General features: G+C 45.7%; 1 protein-coding gene across 8 annotated transcripts; it reads left to right on the top strand.

The window, feature by feature from the left end:
* Positions 1-198: 198 nt before the first annotated feature.
* Positions 199-23,109, top strand: KPNA6 (karyopherin subunit alpha 6). 8 transcript variants are annotated; one of them, XM_074807397.1, is made up of 15 exons: positions 208-321; positions 4,709-5,062; positions 12,265-12,491; positions 13,168-13,263; positions 13,536-13,635; positions 13,938-14,032; positions 15,127-15,258; positions 15,487-15,575; positions 16,586-16,685; positions 17,712-17,875; positions 18,698-18,776; positions 18,860-18,985; positions 19,574-19,701; positions 20,203-20,381; positions 21,373-23,109. In XM_074807397.1, exons 2-15 carry the CDS (start codon positions 5,038-5,040, stop codon positions 21,555-21,557), a joined length of 1,725 nt encoding a protein of 574 aa, XP_074663498.1. In that variant the 5' UTR covers positions 208-321; positions 4,709-5,037; the 3' UTR covers positions 21,558-23,109. The 8 variants fall into 8 exon arrangements, with proteins under 8 accessions (XP_074663499.1, XP_074663498.1, XP_074663497.1 ...); XM_074807396.1 differs by having other exon boundaries at positions 4,702-5,062; XM_074807395.1 differs by having other exon boundaries at positions 1,556-5,062.
* The last annotated feature ends 114 nt before the right edge of the window (positions 23,110-23,223 follow it).

The raw sequence follows: 23,223 nt of genomic DNA, 5'->3' as shown, positions 1-23,223 counted from the left end.
AGGGTGTGAGGGGATGGGACAGGAGGGGACAGGGTGTGAGGGGGTGGGACATGAATGATGGGACCCGAGTGACGGGACACGAGGGCCGGGCCGGGTCCTCCCCGCCGCCCCCGCCGCTGGGGGCGCCCGAGCGCCGCGGGCCCCGCGGGAGGGAGCGGCCCCGCCCGGCCCCGCCCCCGCCGCCTTAGGGGCGTGGCGCCCGCCGCGCCGAGGAGGTTTGTCCCGTTCCGGCCGCCGTCCGTTCCCCTCGCCCTCCCTCCCCGGGCCCGCCATATTGTGGCCGCCGCAGCTCGGGAGCCGCCGCCTGAGGAGCCGCGATGGGTGAGGGCGGGCGCGGTCCTGCCGGCCGGGGCGTCCCGGCAGCGGGCGGGGGGTTGCGCGGGGAGGGGAGGGGAAGCCGCCCCGCCGGCCGGGCAGGGGGGACAGCTCGGCCGGGCGCCGCCCGCGCCCCTCACCGGGGGCTCCGGGCGCCTCCCCTCAGCGGCGGCGGGCCGGCCTGGCGGGGCGGGGGGCTGCGGGCCCGGCCGCCGCCGCTGAGTCATCCCGGCACGGCGGGGCCTTCCCCGGGAAGTGCCTTCGGAGCCCGCAGTCCGCGGCCTGACGGTGGAGCCGGGGCTCGGGGTGGCCCCTCGGGGGGACGCGGCGGCGGGGCGGGGGGCTCTTACCGAGGGGGTTCGAGCAGGGGCCGCGTTCAGCCCCAGGCCGCGGGAGCGGGGGTGCTGCTGCCCGCCTTGCGCTGAGAGCGCCGGGGTGATCGAGAGCGCGGTCTCTGGGCTGCGCTGGGGGGGAGCAAGGGGAGCAGAGGGGTTATTTAGGTTATTTAGAGCTGTGATGGTCTGGTTCTTGGGCAGTGGGGACTGCCTCTGCTGCAGGCACCGACGTAAAACCTTCAGAGGCAGCGGTGGTGGAAGGGCTCCGCCGCGATTGAAGCGACATCAAAGTGTCTGTGGCATACTGTCACATCTCTGATCTTTGGCTCATTTAAATTCTGAAGTTTGTCAGAGTTTAGGACCTAGCTCAAGGGAGATCCTACTAAACTGTTCACTGGTCTAATAACCCAGCAGGGCCTTGGCTGTTGTAGGTTTCTTAAAATAAAACTTCAGCTGTAGCGTCAACATAAACTTACCGGGGTGATCCCTGTGTGTTGCCGTGGACAATATAAGCAAATGTGTTTCCTGACACTGTGCAGGAAAGGGGTGTGTGGAGGAGTTTGTCTGCACCTTTATAAGCAATACAACTAAATATACTTAAAGGTTCAGAGAGGTAGCCGATAGCTCTGTTAGCTATGAATAAATCATAACTGAGTATTGCCCTTCAGAAGGTACTCTAATAAACAGCAGACTTTTTTGTCACTTTTGATGTAGCCTGAAATTGAAGCTCCCTACTCAGGGAGGAGAGAGATCTTCTTGAGGCTTCAGGTAGTAAGACAGGGTTTGAAGTTGAGGTGGATGGGAAAGCCTGTAGCATATTCTCTATAAAGCAGAGTAAGGATTCTCTGGGAAGTAAGGATTAAGTCTCATCAATTAAGTCACCTGCAATATTGTCTTTTAACCAGACTTGCCTTCAGAAGTCTTAAAAATGCTCTGTGGGGTGGGATGCTGCTTGATCAAAATGATCTCGTCAAGAAACTCTCCTGCGGGCTTCAAACCTCTCCTGTGATGTTCCAGCAAAAGTTAGTGGCCACAAGTCTGGGTATGCAATGGCTGCAGCACCTCCCAGTCCAGAACAGCTTTTAGAACTTAATTTATAGTTTGAGATGTGAAATCTTGACTGGCAACTTTGGGTAGAAAAATGTCCTCGGGCCTGTTGGTGAATGTCTGAAAACTGTCTGTGTTATCTGGAGCAGGGAAGGTTCATGCAAAGGAGCTTCCCATCCTTCCCCACCACTGCCTGCCCGTTTCTTCTTGGAGTTTGAAGCAGGCATTTTTCTGACAGCGAGAATTTAACGCTCCACTCATTTGAATTATCCTCATGTAACTTTTTATTTTTAAGCAAACTAAGGCTGCTTTCTCATTCTTTTAGGTTAATAGGATGAAATGGTGGCAGCATAGCACTGTTACCCCTTCTTGTATGGTGCAGGTTGAGGGTGCCGTAGTGTTTGTAAGCAGTTGGGATATTGGTCTTGCCTGTGTTGTTAGAAATGCTCATCAGTTTGTTCTTCATTTGCTATGTAAATGAATGTTTAAATGCCTTTATAGTGCTATTTAGCCTGTGGGCCAGTATGTAATGCTCGATTCTTAATAAAACTTTTGTGCCTCATGAATTTAACTAGTGATTTGGCTATTTTGCTTTGTTTGCTTGTGTTCAGGAGAACAAACATGAACTTTGTAAAGGGGAGCTCGATCATTAAAATAGTGTAGTAGTGAAAGTACTAATTCCTTCAGACTTTCAGCTTTAAGCTATTGTGCTAGCGAGTTTCAGATAAACTCAAATTTGCTTAGCAAATCAGACAGTACTGTTTGTTTCTGGAGCAAAGCACATGTTGGGAAGGATGAGCTTGTTGGAATTTTGTAGCCCTCTGTAATGGTCTCTGACTATTTCTGGTTGTTTTTAACCTCCTATAACTCTTGTGTGTCAAGTTTGAGTGGATTTAGTTGAAGAGTTAATCCCTGTTTTAAGAACTGTTACAGAGGACTCTCTGACCTCAGGTGACAGACTGTTGTACTTGATCAGTCCGCTCTTAAGGAAATATGAATGTTTCAGAATACGTAAATCAGGTTGAAGAGGGCTTAAAGCCCCCAAACCTCAGATTTTTTGGGGGGGTGAAAAGATCAGGAGGAGGTAGAATTGAAATTAATGTGTCTTGAGAACTGGATTGAGGAGTAAGTGGGTGGTTCTTACATCAGGGCATGGATAGCCTAAAAGGAGTCCTAACCTTAGGCTGACCCTAGCGAAGGACAAGTATGCTGTAGGACTGTTAATTGTCCCCAAAGAGAATTTTTGCTTTTCCCTTCCCCCTCCACAGCCAGCACCATCAGCGAAGCTGTTGCACATTCCAGTAGTGATGTCGCATCGCTGGCTCTTGGTAGCTAAACCAGAAGGGAACGAGCCAATGGTGGCTGCTGCCCCAGACAGCCGAATAGCTGCGTGGATAAGCCTTTGACTAGCACAGCATGTACTGCCTGCCGAGCGCCCGGCCGGGGCACGGTGGCAGGCTGGGTTTAAGACGGCTCTGAAAGAGAACTGGCTCTGCGTGTGCTTATTTGTAGTAAACACTCAAATAGCCTGCGTGAGAACATAGGCGCAGCAGCACAAACATGCAGTACAGACCTGCACAGGGACAGGAGGACAGAATTTGGCCGCTTTTCCAGGGTTTAACAGCAGCTGGGGTAACTCCTGGACTGTAGAGGAAAAGCCTTGAGTTGCTGCTTAATTAGACAGGACTTCTTATGTAGTTGTTGTTCTCCTGTAAGTACAACTGTTTAGCTTCCTTTTCCCTCTGTGTTCTCTGAGCAAATGAAGTGATTTTTTTTCTTCACTGCAAAACTCAAAGTGACATGTTCAATATCAGAATCTGTTCTTGGCTAATTTCTGGTAGCATTTCAGAGCTGTTTTTATACAGTGTGTATGTGTAATTCAACTACTTCTATGTATTTATTATAACCAGCTTCATTTAATTTGTATTTGAGTACAGATTATTTAGGCTTCTCTTACTGTGGTTTCAGCTGAAATCATAAAGTTGTCCTGGACACGCTTTTTCTAGAAGAGACTCCTCTAGAGACATAATAGGTCCCTGTCTGTAGCTTCTGTCAGGGGGGAGCCTTTATGCTGTGTTGTAAAGTGAGTGCTTAAGCTTTTCAGAATTGACTGAAGGCACACCTACAGAGCGTTGTAAAATGCATGACATATCGGAGTTTCAGAAGAATTTTTGTTTCTGTTCTCAAAGTTAAGGAGCTCCTTAACAAATGGGAGAGAGAAGGAACAAAATTCACATAAGCACTTTCTACATCTTCAAGGAAACCGTCAATTAATGCTGATATACTTGGCTAGGTGAAGAGAGAGACTTCAGATTTTGAAACACTTCAGAAATGCCTAACGCTGTTTTGTTGTCCCTGCCTTGAATGGTTTTTTTGATCACTTAAAGCAGCAGCTTTGGTGATGGTTTGACAAAGAGTCAATGAGAGGATGAAGGTAGAAGTGGCCAGAGATTTTCTTTCCAGTTGTGAGTAGGTGATGGCAATGAGAGACTGTTCCCAACTGACGTGCCGTACGTAAATGCTGAATCGAGTTTCCAGGGTTCGCTGTCAGCGTGTTCTTGTGAGCTGTATTGAGTAGCTGACTACAGAAATAACAAAAGTTTTTGTTACAAATGTTAACTATTAAGCCTTCTGGAGAAGTGCGGGATCATGAAGCAATGACATACAGTAATGTCCACTGCCCTCTTTTGACTCGTGTCTGCAGCCTCAGAAGATGATTGGCATATTCTTACAGGCCCCTCCTCCCCAGATCCAAAAATATCACAAATATTTTGATTTTTTTTTTTTTGAAAGAAATGCCTCAGTAACTGTAGTTGGAGATAGCTTGGATATCACATGTAGTTTTTAACATTGTCAGGGGAGATGACTAGAATCTTAAACCTCTCATTGAGCACTGCTAGCTTGTTCTCCTAAAGGTAAGGTTCATTTTCTTTGTGTGATCCAAACTGCTCTGTTGTCTACTACTACTAAATCAGTTTACTTCAACTGTCTTCTCCTCCTGGAGGGCGCAGTGTTGAAACCCTAGGCATTCTGCTGAACACGGACCCTGCAGAGGAAGACACCTCCCAAGCTTGCTGTCCTGGTGGCTCCTGCGGACGAGTCCTGTGTTTCCTCCTCAGTGTCTGAACCTCCTGGGCACCCCGGAGCAGGGAGGTGACTTATGTGACTGTGGTTTATCTCCCTGCAACTTGGCCGGCCTGAGAAGACAGGAGGAGACCAAGGGCAGCAAAGAGCAATAACCATTCCGGTGCTGCTGGTTGATCTTTTTCTTGCAGCAGGAGTGTGATGCTGTAGGAATTAGTATTTAGCTCAGAGCCTGTAACTGGAGAGGCAGGAGGAGATGGGAGGTTCCTCCGGGTTTTCAGGTAGGTATATGAAATGGAGAAACTTTCTGCTGGGTAGGAGAAACACAAAGAGTATAGTCAGGAAAGTTTGTCAAATGAGACTTAGTAGTTCACTGAGTGTGTTTTGCTGCTGCTTGTCAAATTTAGGGAGGGTTTAATTGTAACTGGCCAAGGTTATACTGTCACAGGGAGAACTTGGGCTGGAAGGGGCCTTTGGAGGTCATCTGGCTCAGAGCTGAGAAGCTTTGAAATGTACCCAGTGGGCACTAATTGGCAGATCAGTGCTGATGGAGTTCATCAAGTGTATCCATTTACACTTGCATAATTCTACTACCCTTCTCCACTCCAAACACGCAGCTGTCAGCCTTCCTGGCTGGCCTGGCTTTGCCTTAGGTATGTGTCTTGTGCCCAGCAACAGAACTGTAATAGATATCTTACGAAGATTACCTTTGTGAAAGGGTGTTTTGGCTTAAAAAAGGCCTTGTCAGATCTGTCAGCGTAACTGTTTCTCTGCTCTGTCACTTCGGTCTGACTCAGCAGCACAAGTCCTGATTTAGACATGTGAGTCCCTGCAGTGACTCAGCTTGGAGGCTTTAATCAGCAGCTGAAAAAATGTTTGAAGCAAATGCTTTTTGTAATGCAGAGAAATGGGAAGAGTGTCATCTGGAAAGGAGTAAGGTTGGGTTTCTGATCCAGTAACATTAAGAAGCCGTTATAATCTTGGCGTGGCAGTAATGACCCTGGGATTGCAGTTTTCTGGCTGAACTGCTGTAGCTTATTTTGGCTTTTGCACAGACACTTGCATGATTTGAGTGGTCTGCTGAGCCTTCAAAGTCAAACTTTCCCTTCTTTTAAGTGGTAATACCTTATCATTCAGTATGTAAGGATGAGTTTGGCAACCTGTACTAATAATTCTTTGGTTTACATGACAACTGGGGAATTTTTTTTTTTCCTCAGTGAAGCCAACAAAACCTACGGCAGGAGCCAAATTTCTTCCATCTCCTGAGGGGGGTTCCTTTGCACAAGGAGTTGAAGAGAGGATTCTCATCTCACAGAACACCTGAAGTCATTCCCAGTATGAATTATTAACTTAATAAAGCCTTGCTTTGGTTTTAATGGACCAATTTTTATCAATAATTTGATTCCAAAGGTGTTAGCATTAAGAAGCTGTCGGCATGGGGACTTTTCAATGTTTATGCCAAAGATGTGTTAGACGCTGGGAGGCACGATTCCGTAATGCCTTTAAAATCCCACTCTGGCAATTTTTCTCTCTGGGGATGCTAAGGAAGAATAATGGAGAAGTCGAGTGGTTTCATGTGGGCTTTTAGTACTGTGAGTTTTGAGGATGTAGGCAAACAGTTTTCTAAAAGGAGTTATAAGGATGTGTTTTAGCTCATTGATGCTTTGCAGTTCTTGTAGGTGTATCAATACTGGGTCTACATGTGTGTTTAATGTGGACCTAGAAAGGCAGCTAATGGCTTCATGCTCTGAAATGACCTTAGCAGATCACTGCAGCAGCTTACTCGTGCCGGGTTAATATGAGGAGAGTTACTTTGATATTGGCCTTGTCTTTCTCTGGCTCAGGATGATGGACGTGCATCTAAACTCATGTTGCTGTTTAAATCTCAGTCGTTGTTTGTAGCTGGTCAGGTAGTGGTGTTATCAGCTGTCACTAAACTGGAGTTAGACTTCCCTCGAGCGTGTCACCCTGCATAGCCACTTGCATAGCTAAGAAATAAAGGCTAATGCCTCTGACACTTAGTACGTGTTCCCTTTTGGCCTTTCTGCCAAGTTTTCCAATTGCTGTTGTTTTCCTCAGGACAGGGTTGTCCCTCTGAGCCAGGACTAGCAAGTGTTTTGCTTTTTACTGAGCCTTACACCTGCCTGGCATCTGAGGTGCCTGAGCAAAGCTTTACATAGCTCAGGTTTATTAAAGCAAGTCATCAAACATGTACAAATGGATTTCAAAATTTGTCCTGCAGAGCCAGGGTTACCTGCTGTTATGTGTTCAGGATATAGAAATAAATCTTCATATATGCAGGCTGATAATCCTTAGATCTATTTAATGTGTCATGTTAGCATGGAATTTAATATCTGATTTGGCATCTTGGGGCTCATAGGTGGCACATCTGATTGGAGGTGCAGAGCTTGGATGCTCAACAGGAGAACTATTGAAATGCAAATACTGTCACTTTATTCACAGCAGCTTCACAGAAAAAAGTTCACTAATGCCGGGAGGTACTTGGCTACAAAAGGCACCAACTTAGGGAACTGTGGGGTCAGGGGAGAAGTGATACTTTGTCCAAGCTTGGTCAGAACAGTATTTTAAATGGAGTCAATCTTGCAAGTCTAAGTTTACTGTTTTCTTGAGTGAACTCTGTGAAGCTTTGGTATAAACAGCAGATTCTCAAGTGTTCATATTTGGAAACAGTGTTAAAACTCCCATAGATTGTGGAACTGTTTGGTCTGAAGAGATGGGTCGAAAGCTCTGCAGACTCAAGTTTTTTTAATGCAATACAAGCTTTTACCTCTGTGGTTTTTAATTCTGCCCTGGGGAAGGTGAGTTGGACTGAAGCGGTTGATGCACACTGAGCCCCTCTGTAACCAGTGGTCAGGAATGGCAACATACTGCCGAGGAAACAGGTGCTTCAGAGGGACTTCCAGTAGCCAGTTCTAACTGACCACTGAAAAAGGAAAAGGTAGAGATTGTGCTGTTCTGGGGTAACCCCAGGGATGTGGGACTCGGGGGAAACCAGGTTCCTAGAAAACTAGGCTGTGTCTTGCAGCAGGAGTCTAGGATGGTAGGAATGAAGTGTAAGCAAGGAAGGGCCTGAAATATAAGTAGCTGGACTGGCTTTTGCTGGTTTTGGAAAAGCTGTGCTGCTGTTTCCACTGGTGGAGGAGGTGCCTCATTCTAATTCTGTCCTAATTCTTGTTTTCCTTTCTTTTCCAACAACATATTCATGCTGTGCTGCTATCTAGTAGAACAGGGCAAGCTCTGGCCCTTGCCTCACAGTCCTGCTCCCACACAGGCGTTGCTTCTGCACCTGGGCAGACAGGGTTGAGCTTAGCTTGTTGCCTGAGCAGCTCTTGGGGGTGAAAATACAGTTTTATGGCTGTTGTGAAGGGACAGTGCTGGGGTGTGGTGTCTGGCTGTGCTACCCAAATGCCTGTGTATCCCTCTTGCATTGCCGTGTACTGAGATATTTGAAAGATGGGCAGTAAGCCTGTCCTCTTTCTTCAGCAGGTTGTTAGGTGGGCTCGCAGCACTGTGTCCCGGGTGTCTGCAGCCTTTCCCCATCACGTGGATGCGTACCTGTCCCTGTCCGTGCCAGGATGACGGTTGGGGGGTGGCTTCTGGGGAGAGAGGAGTGGTGAGCAGGCTGCAGGCGCTGCCAGAACAGTTTACCTGGTGTGCAGTCTGCTTGGTGTGGTCTCAGGAAAAAGGGGTACCCAGAGCAGCTGCAGGCTCCACAAATTGCTCCGGGTGAGCTTCTGTGGTATAGAAGGAAAAAGCTGTATTGCCCAGCTTCCTCGGGGTGCTGCAGGGAGGCTTGGAGCCCCGGAGTTCTGGCTGGAACAACATCAGAACAGTTTTGTAATTCTAGGGTGTGAGCTGATCCTATCTTAATTTAGGGCAGGGTTTAGCTGGTTCTTAGAGAAGAAAAACCTTTCCTAGGAGAGATGCAGTGCAAGGTGCTGCCCTAGTAGGACAGCATTTTGTAGAAGTTAAGGTGACTGCCTAAATGCAGCAGCTAAAACTTTACAGCAGTTAAAGAAACTTGCTCTAGTTAAGTTTCCACTGCCACTTTACAGTCGAGAGCTTTCCTGTAAAAGTGAAGCTTCTCAGAGCAACAGTGTTAAGATGCAAAGTGAAAATCTGTGCCTTGAGTATCTTCTGTGTATCACTCATCTATGAGCAGATGATTTCTTTCCCTAACCTGATAGTCCAGGTTACTCCAGCAGTCTGATCTAGTGGGGTTTTGTGGGTATTCACACTGATAGAATTCGAGTTAATAGTTAATGACGAAGCCTGACTTGCAGATACAGTGGATGAGCTAGATGTTTTGTACTGAAACACTACAAGTAAAGAATTTGTACGTGCCTGACATCCCGCTGTCTGTTTTGTTTCATGTGTTTGGGCTTGCTGCAGTCTGCGGTGCCTACAGCATCTGCTGAGCTCACCGTGAAGTCATAATCCTGCATTTGTGACATGGAAATGGGGTGTAATATCACGAATTAGCATTCTAATATCATTGAAGTATCGACACAGATGATGTCAGTGGAAATCACCTGAAGAGATAAACGTGTGCGAGAGAAAATAGAGAATTAAGTGCCGCAGAGTCTGTTGCACAGTGATGTTCTGTTACACCACCAACGTGAAAAATCACTCTTTGGGGGCTGTGTCTTTGGGCTTTCCTTGCAGCGTAACAGCATTCTCGATGCTCTAGAGTGTCCTCCGAGACCTCACAGCACGGCCGAGTGTCTCTGGCTGTTTTCTGGACACCCAGAGCAGGGTCCAGGGCGTGCCCAGCCCAGTGGGGTTGTGCAAGTTTGGAGGCAGCTGAACTGTCATGTCACTCAGCTATTTATATGACTAACTGCCTGGTAATCCCACATGTAGCATTAAGTCACCTAATCACTTTTTCCTCCTCCTTTTCTTAAAAACTACCTTTTAATTGGAGACTTCACTTTCCAAAGGGAGTCAACAGATTTGTCTTTGTTAGCGATTCTGTTGTAATCTTCAGAATTAAGCCAGCAACTCTTACTCTTTTGTGTGGCTGTGTTAGCCAGTAGCGTTGGGGTAGTAATATGTGTGCACTGACATAACAGTGGTAATTAAATACATTTTCTGAATTAAAATCTATATGTAGATGGCATACCTTGCTACTGTAAGATCGGATATAAGCTCCTAAAGCCTGTAGATTTTCTTAAAAGTCTTCTGAATTAGCTGCTTCGGAGTTAAAAAATAATAATAAAATTCTTCATTCTTGGCATGCAGTGCTGCTGGGAGAAGGGATGGACAAGTGAGAGCTGTTGCATAGTTCCTGTGATCTTCATTCTCTGCTTTTCCTTGCCATGTAAATGGTCTTTTCAAATGAGGAAGGTGCTGTCAAATACCTTCAGAAACAGTCCAGATATTCCTCTGAACCTCTGACTCGTGAGAAATAAACTCAGGAAAAAAAATTAATACTGGTTTCACAGTGAGGCTGTCAGCAAGGTGTAGTCCAGCTGCTGTGGTTAGTGTGGTGTAAGTAGGTTTCTTGCCTTGGTTTTACTGAGGACAGACCTTATCAAATGGGGTACTTGGGAAAGGGACTAAAAGTAGACTTCTCTAAGGCTCAAGATCATGCAGGACCTACTGTAATTTGATTGCTTGAACCCTATAATCAGTTTTGAGGCTGTATGCCTTGCCTTAGCGATGCTCAGCGTGATGTCATCACTTTTTCTTATAACTTTTGGCCACTTGCTGTGCCCTAAGCAAGTTACAGAAAAAGGCTTTCTAACCTGGCACCACAATACTGCTTTTACTGGTGATGAGTTGTGGTTGGTGGCTTCTTTTTAGCTTCAGAGGTGCCAATAAACTTACAACCCATCGTGCTGCACCTCTTCAAGCCTGGTGTTGTCTCTGGTGCAGCTGGCAGTTGCTGAGCTTCAAAACTCTTTCACAACTCTGGGCGGTGTGGGGTCAGGGCGGTTTGCCAGGGACACGCATCTCTATTACAGTGTAAATGACCAGAGGAGCTTGGGGTTTGGTGGTTTGTTTTTTTTTCTTTATCTATTGCTTTTCAGAAGAATGTCCTCTGGATGTTTTGGCTAGGGAAGAGAATGCCCTCTTAGAAAGCAGATGCTGTGAAATAGTCTGACTTTTTCACAACGCTTGGTGTCTTTGTTTTGGGGAAATCATAGAACTGAAAGTATTTTGTTTTCTCTCCTGCTAAAATATAAGTTTTTCCAGTTGTTTCTTCTTTCCATAGCAATGAAACATTGGTTGTTTATATGTTGTATATGTCTTTTCTTGGCTTGACTGTGGCCTTTCGTAGTAGGAGGGCAGTAAAGTCTGAAACTTCTCCAGCTGATCTTGGAAGAACTCCAGAATGGCTGGAGGCAGTTGATAAGTCAGACTGAAACTTTCTGTAAGGAGGTGGCTGAGAAGTGCTTAAAGCTCAGAAGAGGAGGGATAAGGAGATAGCGCTGCAAACTTTCACAGGACACTTCCACCTGCCCTTAGCAGTTGGAAGAAAACAAAGATATTGGTGTCCAGCAGACTTCTGGAGAAGAGTAAGTTGGTCTCAGGCTTAATTGGCACGCTGATGTTGTGTATCATGATTGCTTTCTCCCCGGCCTGAGAAAGGCACAGATGTTAAGCAAATAATCTGTGTTGTAAATGGGAGAAAGGGGGAGTTTGAAAAGATGCAAAAAGGAGTCAACATGGTCAAAGCAGTGGATTACAGCTGGATGCAGCTGAGGAATTGATATCCTTCTGTACTCAGGTTACTGCTTGGCCCTGATTGCTTTTAACTGTGCCAAATAGTGGAGTGTCACTTCCCTGACTAGGAGGCAAATACACAAGTAATCAAGTTTGAAGTAGTGCATTAGTCAGATATGAAGCAGCAAAATAAGTAGGTCAGGTACTGAACGTGTGCAGTAACCTGGTGGGACAAACATGGCCTATACGTTACAGGTCTGCTTTTTGCAAGGTTTTTTTATTGTTGTTATAAAATCAAGGCCTTACTTTGCTGTGAGTTCTGTTGGATTTTTGCCATGTATACACAGTGAACGTCTCATTCTGGGGAAAAAAAAGGTGTCGTTTACGCTGTGATGGTACAAGGGAAATAATTTCTGCCGAAAACCAGAGTTTAGTTGTGCACTTCCTGAGGACGATGAAGCTGTTGGAGTAGAAGCCTTTCATATGGATAATGTGCTGGATATTGTGACGTTGAGTCCACGTTCCTTTCGGCATAGTAAATCTATTCTTGTGCTTCCTAGAAACTTTATAACGCTCTTGTGGTAACACCATATCACATGAACTAAGGTTAGGATCACATTCTAACTTGAAGCTTCTACTTTAGTGTTTGAGACCAGCTCTTGCAAATAAATCTGTTTAATCTGGCTATTTCATGCTGCTTCATGTGCACAGACCCCCTTGTCAGAAAGGGCATGTGGGTAAAGGAGCAGAGCGTGACAAGAAATCTGAGGCAGATTTTTTTTTCTCTTGACAGAAACCATGGCGAGTCCTGCAAAGGATAACTATCGAATGAAGAGTTACAAGAACAAAGCCCTAAATCCAGAGGAAATGCGTCGGAGAAGAGAGGAGGAAGGAATTCAACTGCGCAAACAGAAACGAGAGCAACAGGTAACTGTCATCTTGACTAGCTTGTGTACAGCCTTAACACAACCAGGATTGTGCTGCTGCCAAACTGGAATCTTCAAGGATCTGTGCATTAAGGTTCGTTGGCAGTCCTCTTATTTTTCGTGTTCTAACTGAGATCTTGCTTTTCTCTTTTTCTTTGTACCTAGTACAGAGTGTAGCTCACATCAAGAGCTCTCCAAGCACTTTGTCCTTGGGGTACTGAAGGTTTTTGTTCACAGATCCTTGTTTTTAAGGGGTGTGTTTTTTGGAATTTTTTTTTTTTTAATGATTAGTACATGGAGTTATTTCCTCAAGAAGCAGGAAGAGCAAGTGAAAGTATGGGCTGCACATATTTCTTAACTCTGAGCTGTTGGGTTTTTTTTTTGGCTTGGAGGTCTGTGAAAGTAAGAGGTGATGCCCAGGTGATGTATGTGGCTCAGACTAAATGTTTGCTCTATTAGTGTGTCATCTACAAGCTGCCTTCTGCCCAGTTTCCCTAACTTGTTAGGTCAAATTCTGCACTTGCCTGTACCGGTGTCTCAGTGACTTGGGCATTTGCATATCTGAGGGCAAGACTTAGCATGTTTTATTATTGGGGTTTGTGTGCCAAGCTAGTCTTCAGAGTGCAGAGCTGTTATTAATGACTACTTTTATATTCAGGTTGCGTTCAGTCTAGCTGACGGTATCTTGTTTGAGGAACAAGAATGTCTAGTTATGAAGACTGTTCATCATTGCTTTCTAATAATGACTCCTGTGTTTTGTTCCCCACCAGCTGTTTAAAAGAAGAAACGTGGAGTTGATCAATGAAGATGCCTCCATGTTTGACAGTCTCCTTGTGGATTCCTATGTTAGTTCCACAACATGTGGGGTAAGGTGCCTTTCCTTGTTCCAGTCGTGCCTTCAGATAGATTTGACAAACCTCAGTGGTTTTGTTTTCTCACTTTTGAGAATGTTGCAAACGTTACTACGGTCAACTGGAAAAAGTCTTCCAGGAAGTAAATAGCATGCTGTAATCTCAAATTGTGAATGTTTGGATTACTACCGAAGCACAAAATCATGGTAGGCTGTCATGACCGTGATGCCTTAAATAATCTTAGTGTGAAATGGAACCATTGATCTGTCTCCTTTGCATCTTTTCAGGAGGGAGTGATCACAAGAGAGATGGTAGAGATGCTTTTCTCAGATGACCCTGATCTCCAGCTAGCAACCACTCAGAAATTCAGGAAGTTACTCTCCAAAGGTAAAAATAACTCATCGCTGCCATGGGATCTGACGTAGCCTTTCTTTTGCAAGCATTTGTGCATTACATTGCTGTACAGAAGCTTAGCAGCTTTGAGCTTGGGGGAAGAAAGTTGTAATCTAGAAATCTGATAATCCAGTATATTGCTAATGATTTACAGTTGTATGAATTATGCACAAGGTGATTCTGGAGAGTTGTCCTGCCGAGTTCAGTTTGAGATCATTCAATTCAGTGATAGTTCATGCTTGTTATTCCCCTGCGTTAGCCCTATATGCTGTTTTGACACTGCCTTGTTATTTCAGAGCCAAATCCTCCAATAGATGAAGTGATAAACACTCAGGGAGTGGTGGACAGATTTGTTGAATTCCTGAAAAGAAGTGAAAATTGCACACTACAGGTAAAGGAGATTTGTGTTATGAATTTTTCCTGGCATGTAGCTGTTTAACCTTCACAGCTTAGCAACATGAACCACAGGTGCTATCAGGGAAGAGTGATGTCTTGAACCCAAACGGTGCAGGTTATATGATGTACAGAAGACAAAGGTAGCCTGTGATGCTTAGGCAAAAAAGGAAATTAGAAATTGCTCTAAATTAAGTTCTTGGAAGAATGCTGGCAAAAATAACATAGTTCAGCTGCAGCAGAGGAGAATTTGGCCTTCCTGTGTCTGATATTTCTGCTGGGAGCTCGTGGAGCCATGGAATAAATCTGTAGGGGAAAAAAAACTGTGTGAGGAAAAACCTCCATTATTGGAGGCTTTTAAGTGCAGGCTAAGAGTCTGTTAGAAAAGGGTGAGGTAGTGCTGATCCTGCCGTGGGGCGGAGGGATGGACTGGATGGCTTCTTGAGATTCCTTCCAGCTTGGTAATAACTATAGTTACTTTGTAGGGGTTAAAGATACTTCCATACATGGGATTGGATCCATGTTGATGGCTGCCTTCATCTTTCTTCCTGCCCTCTGGCCCAGGGCCATGTATCGTGGGGGCTTACTTTCAAGAAGAACTGAATGGAAATCTGTTTTTAAACCAAAGAATGAGTGGAAAAAGCAGGGACCTTGCTGCTCAGCTTCTCTTGAACTCAAGGCATCTCTGTGGTGTTAGCCAGACGAGAGGGTGGGCTACAGCTGCCTAGTCTGCACTAGATATAGACAACTTTCTACTCCACGTGTATTTATGCACTATGTGGCTTCACTTTTCTTGCTGGAAAATTGTTGTGTAGGTGAAGTGATGTGGTGTGACTGACAGCGATGTCTTCGCTTGCTAATCCTTTGAGAAGCTGTAGCCTCTGAGAAGGCAGTTAGCAGATGTGGCTTTTTTTATTGCTCAAGAAAATAAAATCCTTTCCTTTGAGTATTGAGGTGTTCTGCTGTGATATGCTTTCTTTCCCTCACAACCTTTTTAGTAGAGGTTGAAAGAATTACAGTGAAAATTTAATGGCAAATATTTGGCTAAATCAGGATTTATTCACACTTTTGTCATTTATTTGCTTGTTTCAGTTTGAAGCAGCGTGGGCACTGACGAATATTGCATCAGGAACTTCCCAACAAACAAAAATAGTAATTGAGGCTGGGGCAGTTCCTATATTTATAGAGCTGTTAAACTCTGACTTTGAGGATGTTCAAGAACAGGTGAGGTTCACTTCTTTCTTTGGGGCTAGGGAGAGAACCACAGTGGATTGCACACGATAAAAATGCAGTGCTTAAATGAGTGACCAGTGTGTAGCAAGTGACTCCAGGCCACAAATTGAAGTATTGTTTGCCTGGAATTACAGGGAAAATGCTTTCTTAGCACACTACCCTTTTCTTCCTCTGTTCAGAAACTGCGTGAATGCTAAAACTGTTGCTCTTTCCTTTCAGGCTGTCTGGGCATTGGGGAACATTGCTGGAGACAGCTCTGTGTGTAGAGATTATGTCCTTAACTGCGCTATTCTTCCTCCCTTATTAATGTGAGTAGCCATGAATACTTGCCAATACAGTTCTTGAAGTCCCATTGTACTACAGCAGAGCAATATTTGAGCTGGGCGAATAGATTCCCTAGCAATGCGTGGTGGTGATCACTGGGAATCAAACCATTGCTCCCAGATAAACTGGCAGCTCAGCCAAGTATCTGATAAATAGAGTGGGACTTGGTAGATAACATGCCTTCTCACAAACCTTTACACTGCTCTGAATCTGAAGCGGGTGCTGTGGCAGTGTGCTTGTCTTTCTGAAGTCACAGGGCTTGCTGTTTCACTGTGTGTCCCTCCAGATGCCTGCTCTTTGTGCTTGTGCTGTGGATTTCAGGTGCTTGGCTGAGTGGGCTCCTCTAGGACTGAGGACAGGGAGCAGGTCTCTCCGCAGCTCTTGTGTGGTGCATACCCGCCCTAGTCAGAAGATCTGCCTGTCAGGAGGGTGCTCTCAAGTACCCTTCGCTGCTCTGGAAAGAATGAATCTTTACTTTGTCCTGTCCTTGGTGAACTGATGCTTTGTCACAAATGACTTGGCTTGTTATCCTGCTACTTCTGTCAGTCACCTGTCAGCAGGGATTGCTGGCTGAAGTCCTCAGCCCATGGGACTCACTGTCCTCACTAGAGTTGAGAGGCAGCAGTTTGTGTCCGTTGGTCTCTAGTGAGGACCATCTGACCTCAGGTAGGGGTGTGAGTGTCTGTCTGGGCTGAATTTGAACTTGGAACTGCATTTGACTAACTTGCCTCTCCTTCTGCAACTTGTCTAATGTGGAACGTGCCTTCCTGACCCATGTCACTTGACGTTGTTAGGAGTAATAGCTATTTATCCTAAGAAGCAGTTGCACGTCACTTCTCTTCTTGCTTATTGAGAGGCTCAAGTGGCAAGCAGCACGGCTACAGCAAGTGGAATAGTGGTTTCACGTCCTTAAAATCATACTAGTTTTCCTTCTTTTGATTCCCTTGCTGACTTCCACATCAAGGATTATAATTCATGATAATTGTCTCTTTAGGCTCCTTACGAAGTCCACCAGGTTGACAATGACACGAAATGCTGTCTGGGCCTTGTCAAACTTGTGCAGAGGAAAGAGTCCACCACCTGAATTTGATAAGGTGAGAATAAATGCCTTGCTGGCAGACAGCTGATGGGGAGACACCCAGTCAAGATGTTTGTCTACATTATTTTTGGCTGTTGGACTTCTGTAAGTCATTCCGGGAGGGAACAGGGTGAGGCTCTTCCTACTGAGGCTGATCTCGCTGTTCAGCAGATGTTTCAGTGCCTGTTTAATTTTGTGCCAACCTTTCTGCCCGGCTCTATTGGCAGCTGGACCCCTCGAGTAAGGGGCAAGCCCGGGCTTCCCTGCAAGGTAGCAACTGTGGGCTTCTCTAAAGCCTTTTGGTATGAACTCTGGCATTTTGAGACTTCACTCAAATTGTGACTAAAAACTTGATTCCAGGACATCTAAACGCTACAAAACAGGACTCCTGTATCAATGTGGGAGCTGTGGGAGCTTTTCTCCTTCCCTTTCTTGGTGTGCTGCTGGCACTAGCAGAAGGTTCTGCTGGCCTTTCAGGTGTCTCATCCTTCTTTGGTAGAACAAAAATGTTTTAAGATCAATGTGTTACACCTTTCATTTTTTTTTTTTTTAAAAAAATGAAAGCTCATGTGTCAAAGCTGGGAGGCCTGTGGTGGGGGATGAAATCTGAATTGAGCATGAATGCAAGACCACTTACCAATGATTGAAGTATTCAGGGGTGTAACTGTTGATGGTTGCTGCTCTGAATACTGAGCTATTTAGGGTTATTAAGAGTAAGAAATGGAGCAGTGCTCTTACATAAGACATGTGAGGAGCTTCCAAATGGTAGCGTGCACAGTGGCACTTGTCTCAGGAGTCTAGACTTGGTCCGAGAGGAAGGGATGTAATTTTAGTTTAGCAATAAAGCCATTGAGGTGACTTTAGACACTGTGATTATGAGGTATGTGAACCAGCAAGGAAGCTGCTGACTTTGGGGAAGGAAACTGTGGACATTCAAGACTTGTTATCTTGCCAGTCAGCATAGCCACATGGTGTTTGCATGCAAATGCGGTGGTCCCTGACAGAACATGACTAACCTTTTGGGTGGTGGCTGTTGTTGTAGGTATCTCCCTGCCTGCCAGTGTTGTCCCGATTATTATTCAACAGTGACTCTGACTTGCTGGCAGATGCGTGCTGGGCTCTTTCCTACTTATCAGATGGCCCCAATGAGAAAATCCAAGCAGTTATTGACTCGGGAGTGTGTCGGCGACTGGTGGAGCTGTTAATGTAAGTATCTTGTTGCTTCAGCCCAGTGAGAGTGGGAAGCGTGGGACTGAGCATGAGTTCATATCAAAACCCATCAGAGCACTCTTCACACCTCTGGTGCGCACAGGATCCAGGTATTGGGTACTTCAGCTGACTTTGGAGTGGTTATGTAGGAGGATCGGAAGCAGGTTGAGAGCTGTAGTTAATGGCTTTTCGTTCTGAGAGAAGCTGAGTATTTTCTAGTGCTGGAATGCTAGTTAATGCTGTATGCTAGGAAAAACTTAGTAAAGAGAGGTCAGACTGACTTTTCTAGTCTGTGAAGGGAAAGAAGACTGCAGAGTGTCTTGTGCCCTCAGACTTTCAGATATGCTTGTGGAAGCCTCGTTCCTAGGCAAATCAAAGGTGGCAAGAATAGTTACTAGCAAAAGTCAGCTTGGCTTTGTTTCTCTGATAGCTGTATGGAAACTTGGACAAAAGTGTTTGCTGTTTGCAGTTTGAGTGGGCCTCTATCACCTTCAGAATTGGTAGAACCGAAATACTTTCAAAATTCTGAAAAACTCTGGATGTTCTTACTGGGTTAACAACATCTTTTTTCAGGAAGGGTATGTACAAGGGGAGGGAGCTGCAGACGATGGTTAGGACGTAAAGGATGAAAACTGTCTGTATCGCAGCTTTGTTTTCAGTCGGCTTATCCAGTGGCAATGTGATCAGCTTACTGTATGCTTCTAGGGGATGGAATTTGAAGTAAATAGTGCAGATGAGATACTGGGGAGAATCTTCTGAACATCCAGGTGCATGTGATCTGGTAGATTTGGTTTTGTCCTTGCACCGTTTTTCCTGCAGGCACAACGACTACAAAGTGGCCTCCCCAGCTTTGCGAGCAGTTGGCAACATCGTGACGGGGGACGACATCCAGACCCAGGTGAGGGGAAGCGACTGTCTTGCAGGGAGATGCAGCGCCCGTCAGCTCTGGTGGTCTCACTTGTGCTTTTTCTCTCTCAAAAGGTGATTCTGAACTGTTCAGCCCTGCCTTGTCTCCTTCATTTATTAAGTAGTCCCAAGGAGTCAATCAGGAAAGAAGCCTGCTGGACTATATCTAACATCACAGCAGGAAACAGAGCACAAATACAGGTACAGTCTTCTGCAGCCCACCTGTAATGATCCCAGATTCCAAGCTCAGCTTTAAGGATTTGCAACTTTTTTTCTTACCCGACACTTAGAAGCTGGTTTTGTTCATGTCTCTCATTCTGCAGTAATTTGCTGCTCCAGGCCATCTGCCAAACGAGCTAAAAAAACCCCTTGCTAATTGTACCAACACAGACTAGGCTGAAATGAGTCCCACAGGTTGGATCGTTGGAATAAGAGGAGATACAGCCCCTATATCTCCATGCTCGATTAGATACACCCCTTCGAAAAGCTGAAGCTTGTTGAGTTTTAATTATCCTTTTAATGACCTACATACAAAGGCAGATAAGTGATGAAAGCATTCCTGCAGTATTGATGCAATAACAGTGATTGTCTGCTGTGCTAGGTAGGGAATTGAATATCTCGTGTTAATAGGATTTGGCTGAGGAATAAAATGGAGGAATTGCTGAAGGGTACAGCTTGGAAAGTTCTTTTGCATTGGGAAATGGTGGTAGAGGTTTCTTTCAGGTGCTTAATAGCCTTTCAGAAACCGTGTTGCCAATCCAAACACTTGTTACTCTTCTCTCTCCCCAGGCGGTCATAGATGCAAACATTTTCCCGGTACTGATAGAAATCTTGCAGAAAGCAGAATTCCGCACGAGGAAAGAGGCAGCGTGGGCTATTACAAATGCAACGTCAGGAGGAACTCCCGAACAGATCAGGTACTCGCTGTGGCTCCTCTTGGGGGAGATCTGAGGGTTCGGTGGCTCTCTCTCTGTCCTGCAGCGCCAGCAGCAAGGGAGCAACGCAGAGAACCTGCGGGAGGGTTCCCGAGACGCAGGCAGAGCTGTAGCTGGGTCGTATACTGTGCTCTAAATTGTAGCTTCCTTCTGAATAAGGATAAGCTAGTCCCAACTACTTCCCCTTCCCCTATAGATCCTTAGACCAGGCTAAATGTCCAGCCTAGATGACAAATTAAATTCCGGTGTGGACTTAGAGTAGCACCTGGATTTCAAAGGGAGTTGGCAGGTTTCTTAAAAGAGGGGGTGTGTATACATATGCAAATAAGTGGATAAAAATTAACCTTACAGAACAGAAAAAATACATTTTAAGGTAACTTTTTGTATTTTAGTTTGACTCCTTTCCCTTGGCCTTTCTAACGGAGCAAAGGGGATGCTTGCTAGATCCTGAACAAGCGTGTGTTGTTGGTGCTCTCTCTCCAGATACTTGGTGAACTTGGGTTGTATCAAGCCTCTCTGTGACCTGCTGACTGTCATGGACTCCAAGATTGTTCAGGTGGCACTGAACGGCCTGGAGAACATCCTGAGGCTTGGGGAGCAGGAAGCCAACCAGAGCGGGACGGGCATCAACCCCTACTGCAGCCTGATTGAGGAGGCCTATGGTAGGTGGTGGCTGGTTGACTTTGGACACTGTAGGATGTATTGAAAGGTGTCTGCTGGTTTTGTTGATGGCTTTTCTGCTGCACTTGAGGGGTTTAGTATATTCCAAACTAGCTAATATTTGTTCCAGCAGTCTGTCTTTTTTAGACTCTTATGGTAGGGCAGAGGATAAAATACTTGGAAGTAAAAACTGTCATTCTTCTGGTCCAGGCTTCCTAGACCTGGAGCTGATAGTTGTGCCTTGCATCAGCTGGAGGTACTATTCAGAAATAAGCTGAGCTAAGTGCAAAGTGACACTTCTGGGCCTGAGATTGCTCTAACTGTACCCAGTTGTACACTGTAGATGTATAATGGAAATCCAGGGAGACTTAGCTTTTCCCTGGAGAGACTTCATTTGCTGTTTTTTTTTGTCCTGCTCTTAATGCTTTGAGGAGCAGTTCCTATTTTGGTCTGAAACTCCCTGTATGCTGCCAGTGTCTGATTTGCCCTCTCACTGACTGTTACATTGTGTGTCCTGATTCTCCCAGTAAGAATAATTCTTGAAATTCTTGAGAGTATCTTGTGCTTGGATGCTTTCTGTTCAGCAGTGGATTTAATTAGGACAGCTAAAGCTGTTGCTGCCCTTCTGCTGGAGGCTACTGGGACGGGCCCTGCTTCCTTCCCCTCCCTACCCCCTGCAACTACCAAACTGTTTACAGCCAGTTGTTTTCATTTCACTGAAATGTGGTTTAGTCCCCAGCAGCGAACTGGGAGCACATCTGCTTTAGCTGTCTCAGCTGAACCTACTATTGAAAAGACGTTTGACGTTGCCCAATACAGATGAAACCCACAAGCAGCTCTGGAATAGTGAGTTTTAGGTGTCAGTGCTGCTCACAAAATGCAAATCTAACGCAGACCAAAGGTCTCGCAGGGAATAGGAGCAAGGGTGGATGTGGGACAGCGCAAATACCAGAATCTCCTTTTTTCATCGCGTTCCACTTTTTTTCCTCCAAGGTTTGGATAAGATAGAGTTCCTACAGAGCCATGAGAACCAAGAGATCTACCAGAAGGCCTTTGACCTGATTGAGCACTACTTTGGAGTAGAGGATGACTCCGCTCTAGCTCCCCAGGTAGATGAGAACCAGCAGCAATTCATCTTCCAGCAGCCTGAAGCCCCCATGGAAGGTTTCCAGCTATAATGTGCCCAGGGGGAAAAGACCACCACAAACTTGCCGGAAAGCAACTGGGAGCAGCTGATCGTCCCATCCCCTCCTCGCAAATGGAAGGTTAAACACCCACTCCACCTGTTAGGAAACTATTCTTCCTTCCAACAACTAGAAACAGTGCTTTGTCCTCACGGAGAGAAGGGGATATTCTTACACTTTTTTTCTTTTTGCTGCTGCGTACATGTCTTTAAAGCAGGCATCTGGGTGGAGGAAGGACACTGAGGTAACAGATTGCACCTCTTGGTTTTTTTTTTTTTTTTCTTTGTGGTGATCTCTCCCAAATGTCACTTCTTACCTCGGGTACTTAATTGAGATTTCAGCATTGGGTTGGGTAAGAACACAAATAGAAAGTAAGCATTCTGACAACAATAATTCTGGAAACCTGGGTTGATCTATTTAATTTTTTTGCACATGTTACTCTTTATTAAAGACTCTAATTTGCCAAGAGCGAAGTTTAGCCCTGGCCTTTCTGCGACCCTCCTTCAGCGGACAGTCCTGTTGAACCTGGGCCAAGTTCCCCTGAAATATACTGTAAATGGACAGAGAAATGAGAAGTTCTCCCACTCCTGGGAAGATTTTTCTGGGGGGGAAGGCTTCTTCCCTTTGTCTAGATTTTTTTTTTTGTTTTGTTTTGTTTTTGAAGAACTGCTAGTGGTATTTACAAGGAGAAAAAAAAAAAAAAACAAAGCAACAAGACCCCAAAGATGGTAACTATGAAGAGGGCGGGATGCTTGGGTGGTTTTTGGAACAGGAAGCACAGCTGCTGTTGCACAGGCTTTGCATTGCTACTGACTGAAGTCACAGAACTGTTGAAATGGTGAAAACCCATCTTCATCTTTACTTGAAATTTTTTTTTTTTTTTTTCCATGAGAACGTGTTTTGAGTTCTGGGGTTTTTTCTGCCTTGGGTTGGGGTGGATCACTTTATGGGTTGGAGGAAGAGGACATAGCTACACTTGACAGCAGTGGTGTGTGCGGTGTTAACTTCAGTAGCAACAGGCCTGAGTTTCCAGGTTTACCTCCTGCTCACAGTCGGATTATGTACATTTTACTTCAAAAAAAGAAAAGTCAAATCGCTGTATTTTTTATATTATATATAGGTAGATATTTGTCTAATTGGGCTTCAGAGAAAAATATATATGAAATTTCTGTAATTTATGTAAATAGAGCACTGTGAGGCTGGCACCCCTGGAAATGACGGCCCCAACTCACTCACTGGTTGTCCTGCTGCTTTTCCTCTGTTTACTCACGTACTGTATAAGCGAGCATAGAGCTGTCTTAAACTCCTCTCCCTGATTTGAGTTCCTTAGCCAAGATTTCATTAAACAAAAGCGAACGGCTGTGGAGAACAAAACCCCCTGTGGGCTGTGAGGGCGAGCCCGGCCGCGGGGGGGCGGGGGGGAGCCCCTTGCCGCCGCCCTCCCGAGGGGGGAGAAGCGAAGCCCGGGGCTGCGCCCACAGCGGCCGGAGCTCGGATGTGACGAGTCCTTTCTTGTGAAACGAATAAACTCCATCTGTGCAGTTGACTGCGGTGTGGCTGTGGCGGAACTCGCGGGGGCGGGGGGGGTGTGAGGGGGGCCGGGGGAGGCGCCGCCGCGCTCCCGCCCCTCAGCAGTGGCGGGAAGGCGCCCGCTGCCTCG

Source organism: Strix aluco, chromosome 26 (genome assembly GCF_031877795.1).
Source record: "Strix aluco isolate bStrAlu1 chromosome 26, bStrAlu1.hap1, whole genome shotgun sequence".
Classification (NCBI taxonomy): Eukaryota; Metazoa; Chordata; class Aves; order Strigiformes; family Strigidae; genus Strix; species Strix aluco.
Note: the sequence above shows the minus strand (reverse complement) of the source record. Positions and strands in the feature narration are given on the sequence as shown.

What these genes read in the sequence shown, in the direction of transcription:
- KPNA6 (XM_074807397.1), top strand. Translation starts at nt 5,038, where the DNA reads ATGGGAGGTTCCTCCGGGTTTTCAG. An exon ending in GAAACAGAGCACAAATACAG is followed by an intron (nt 18,986 to 19,573) that starts GTACAGTCTTCT and finishes CTCTCTCCCCAG; the next exon opens with GCGGTCATAGATGCAAACAT. An exon ending in CCTGATTGAGGAGGCCTATG is followed by an intron (nt 20,382 to 21,372) that starts GTAGGTGGTGGC and finishes TTTTCCTCCAAG; the next exon opens with GTTTGGATAAGATAGAGTTC.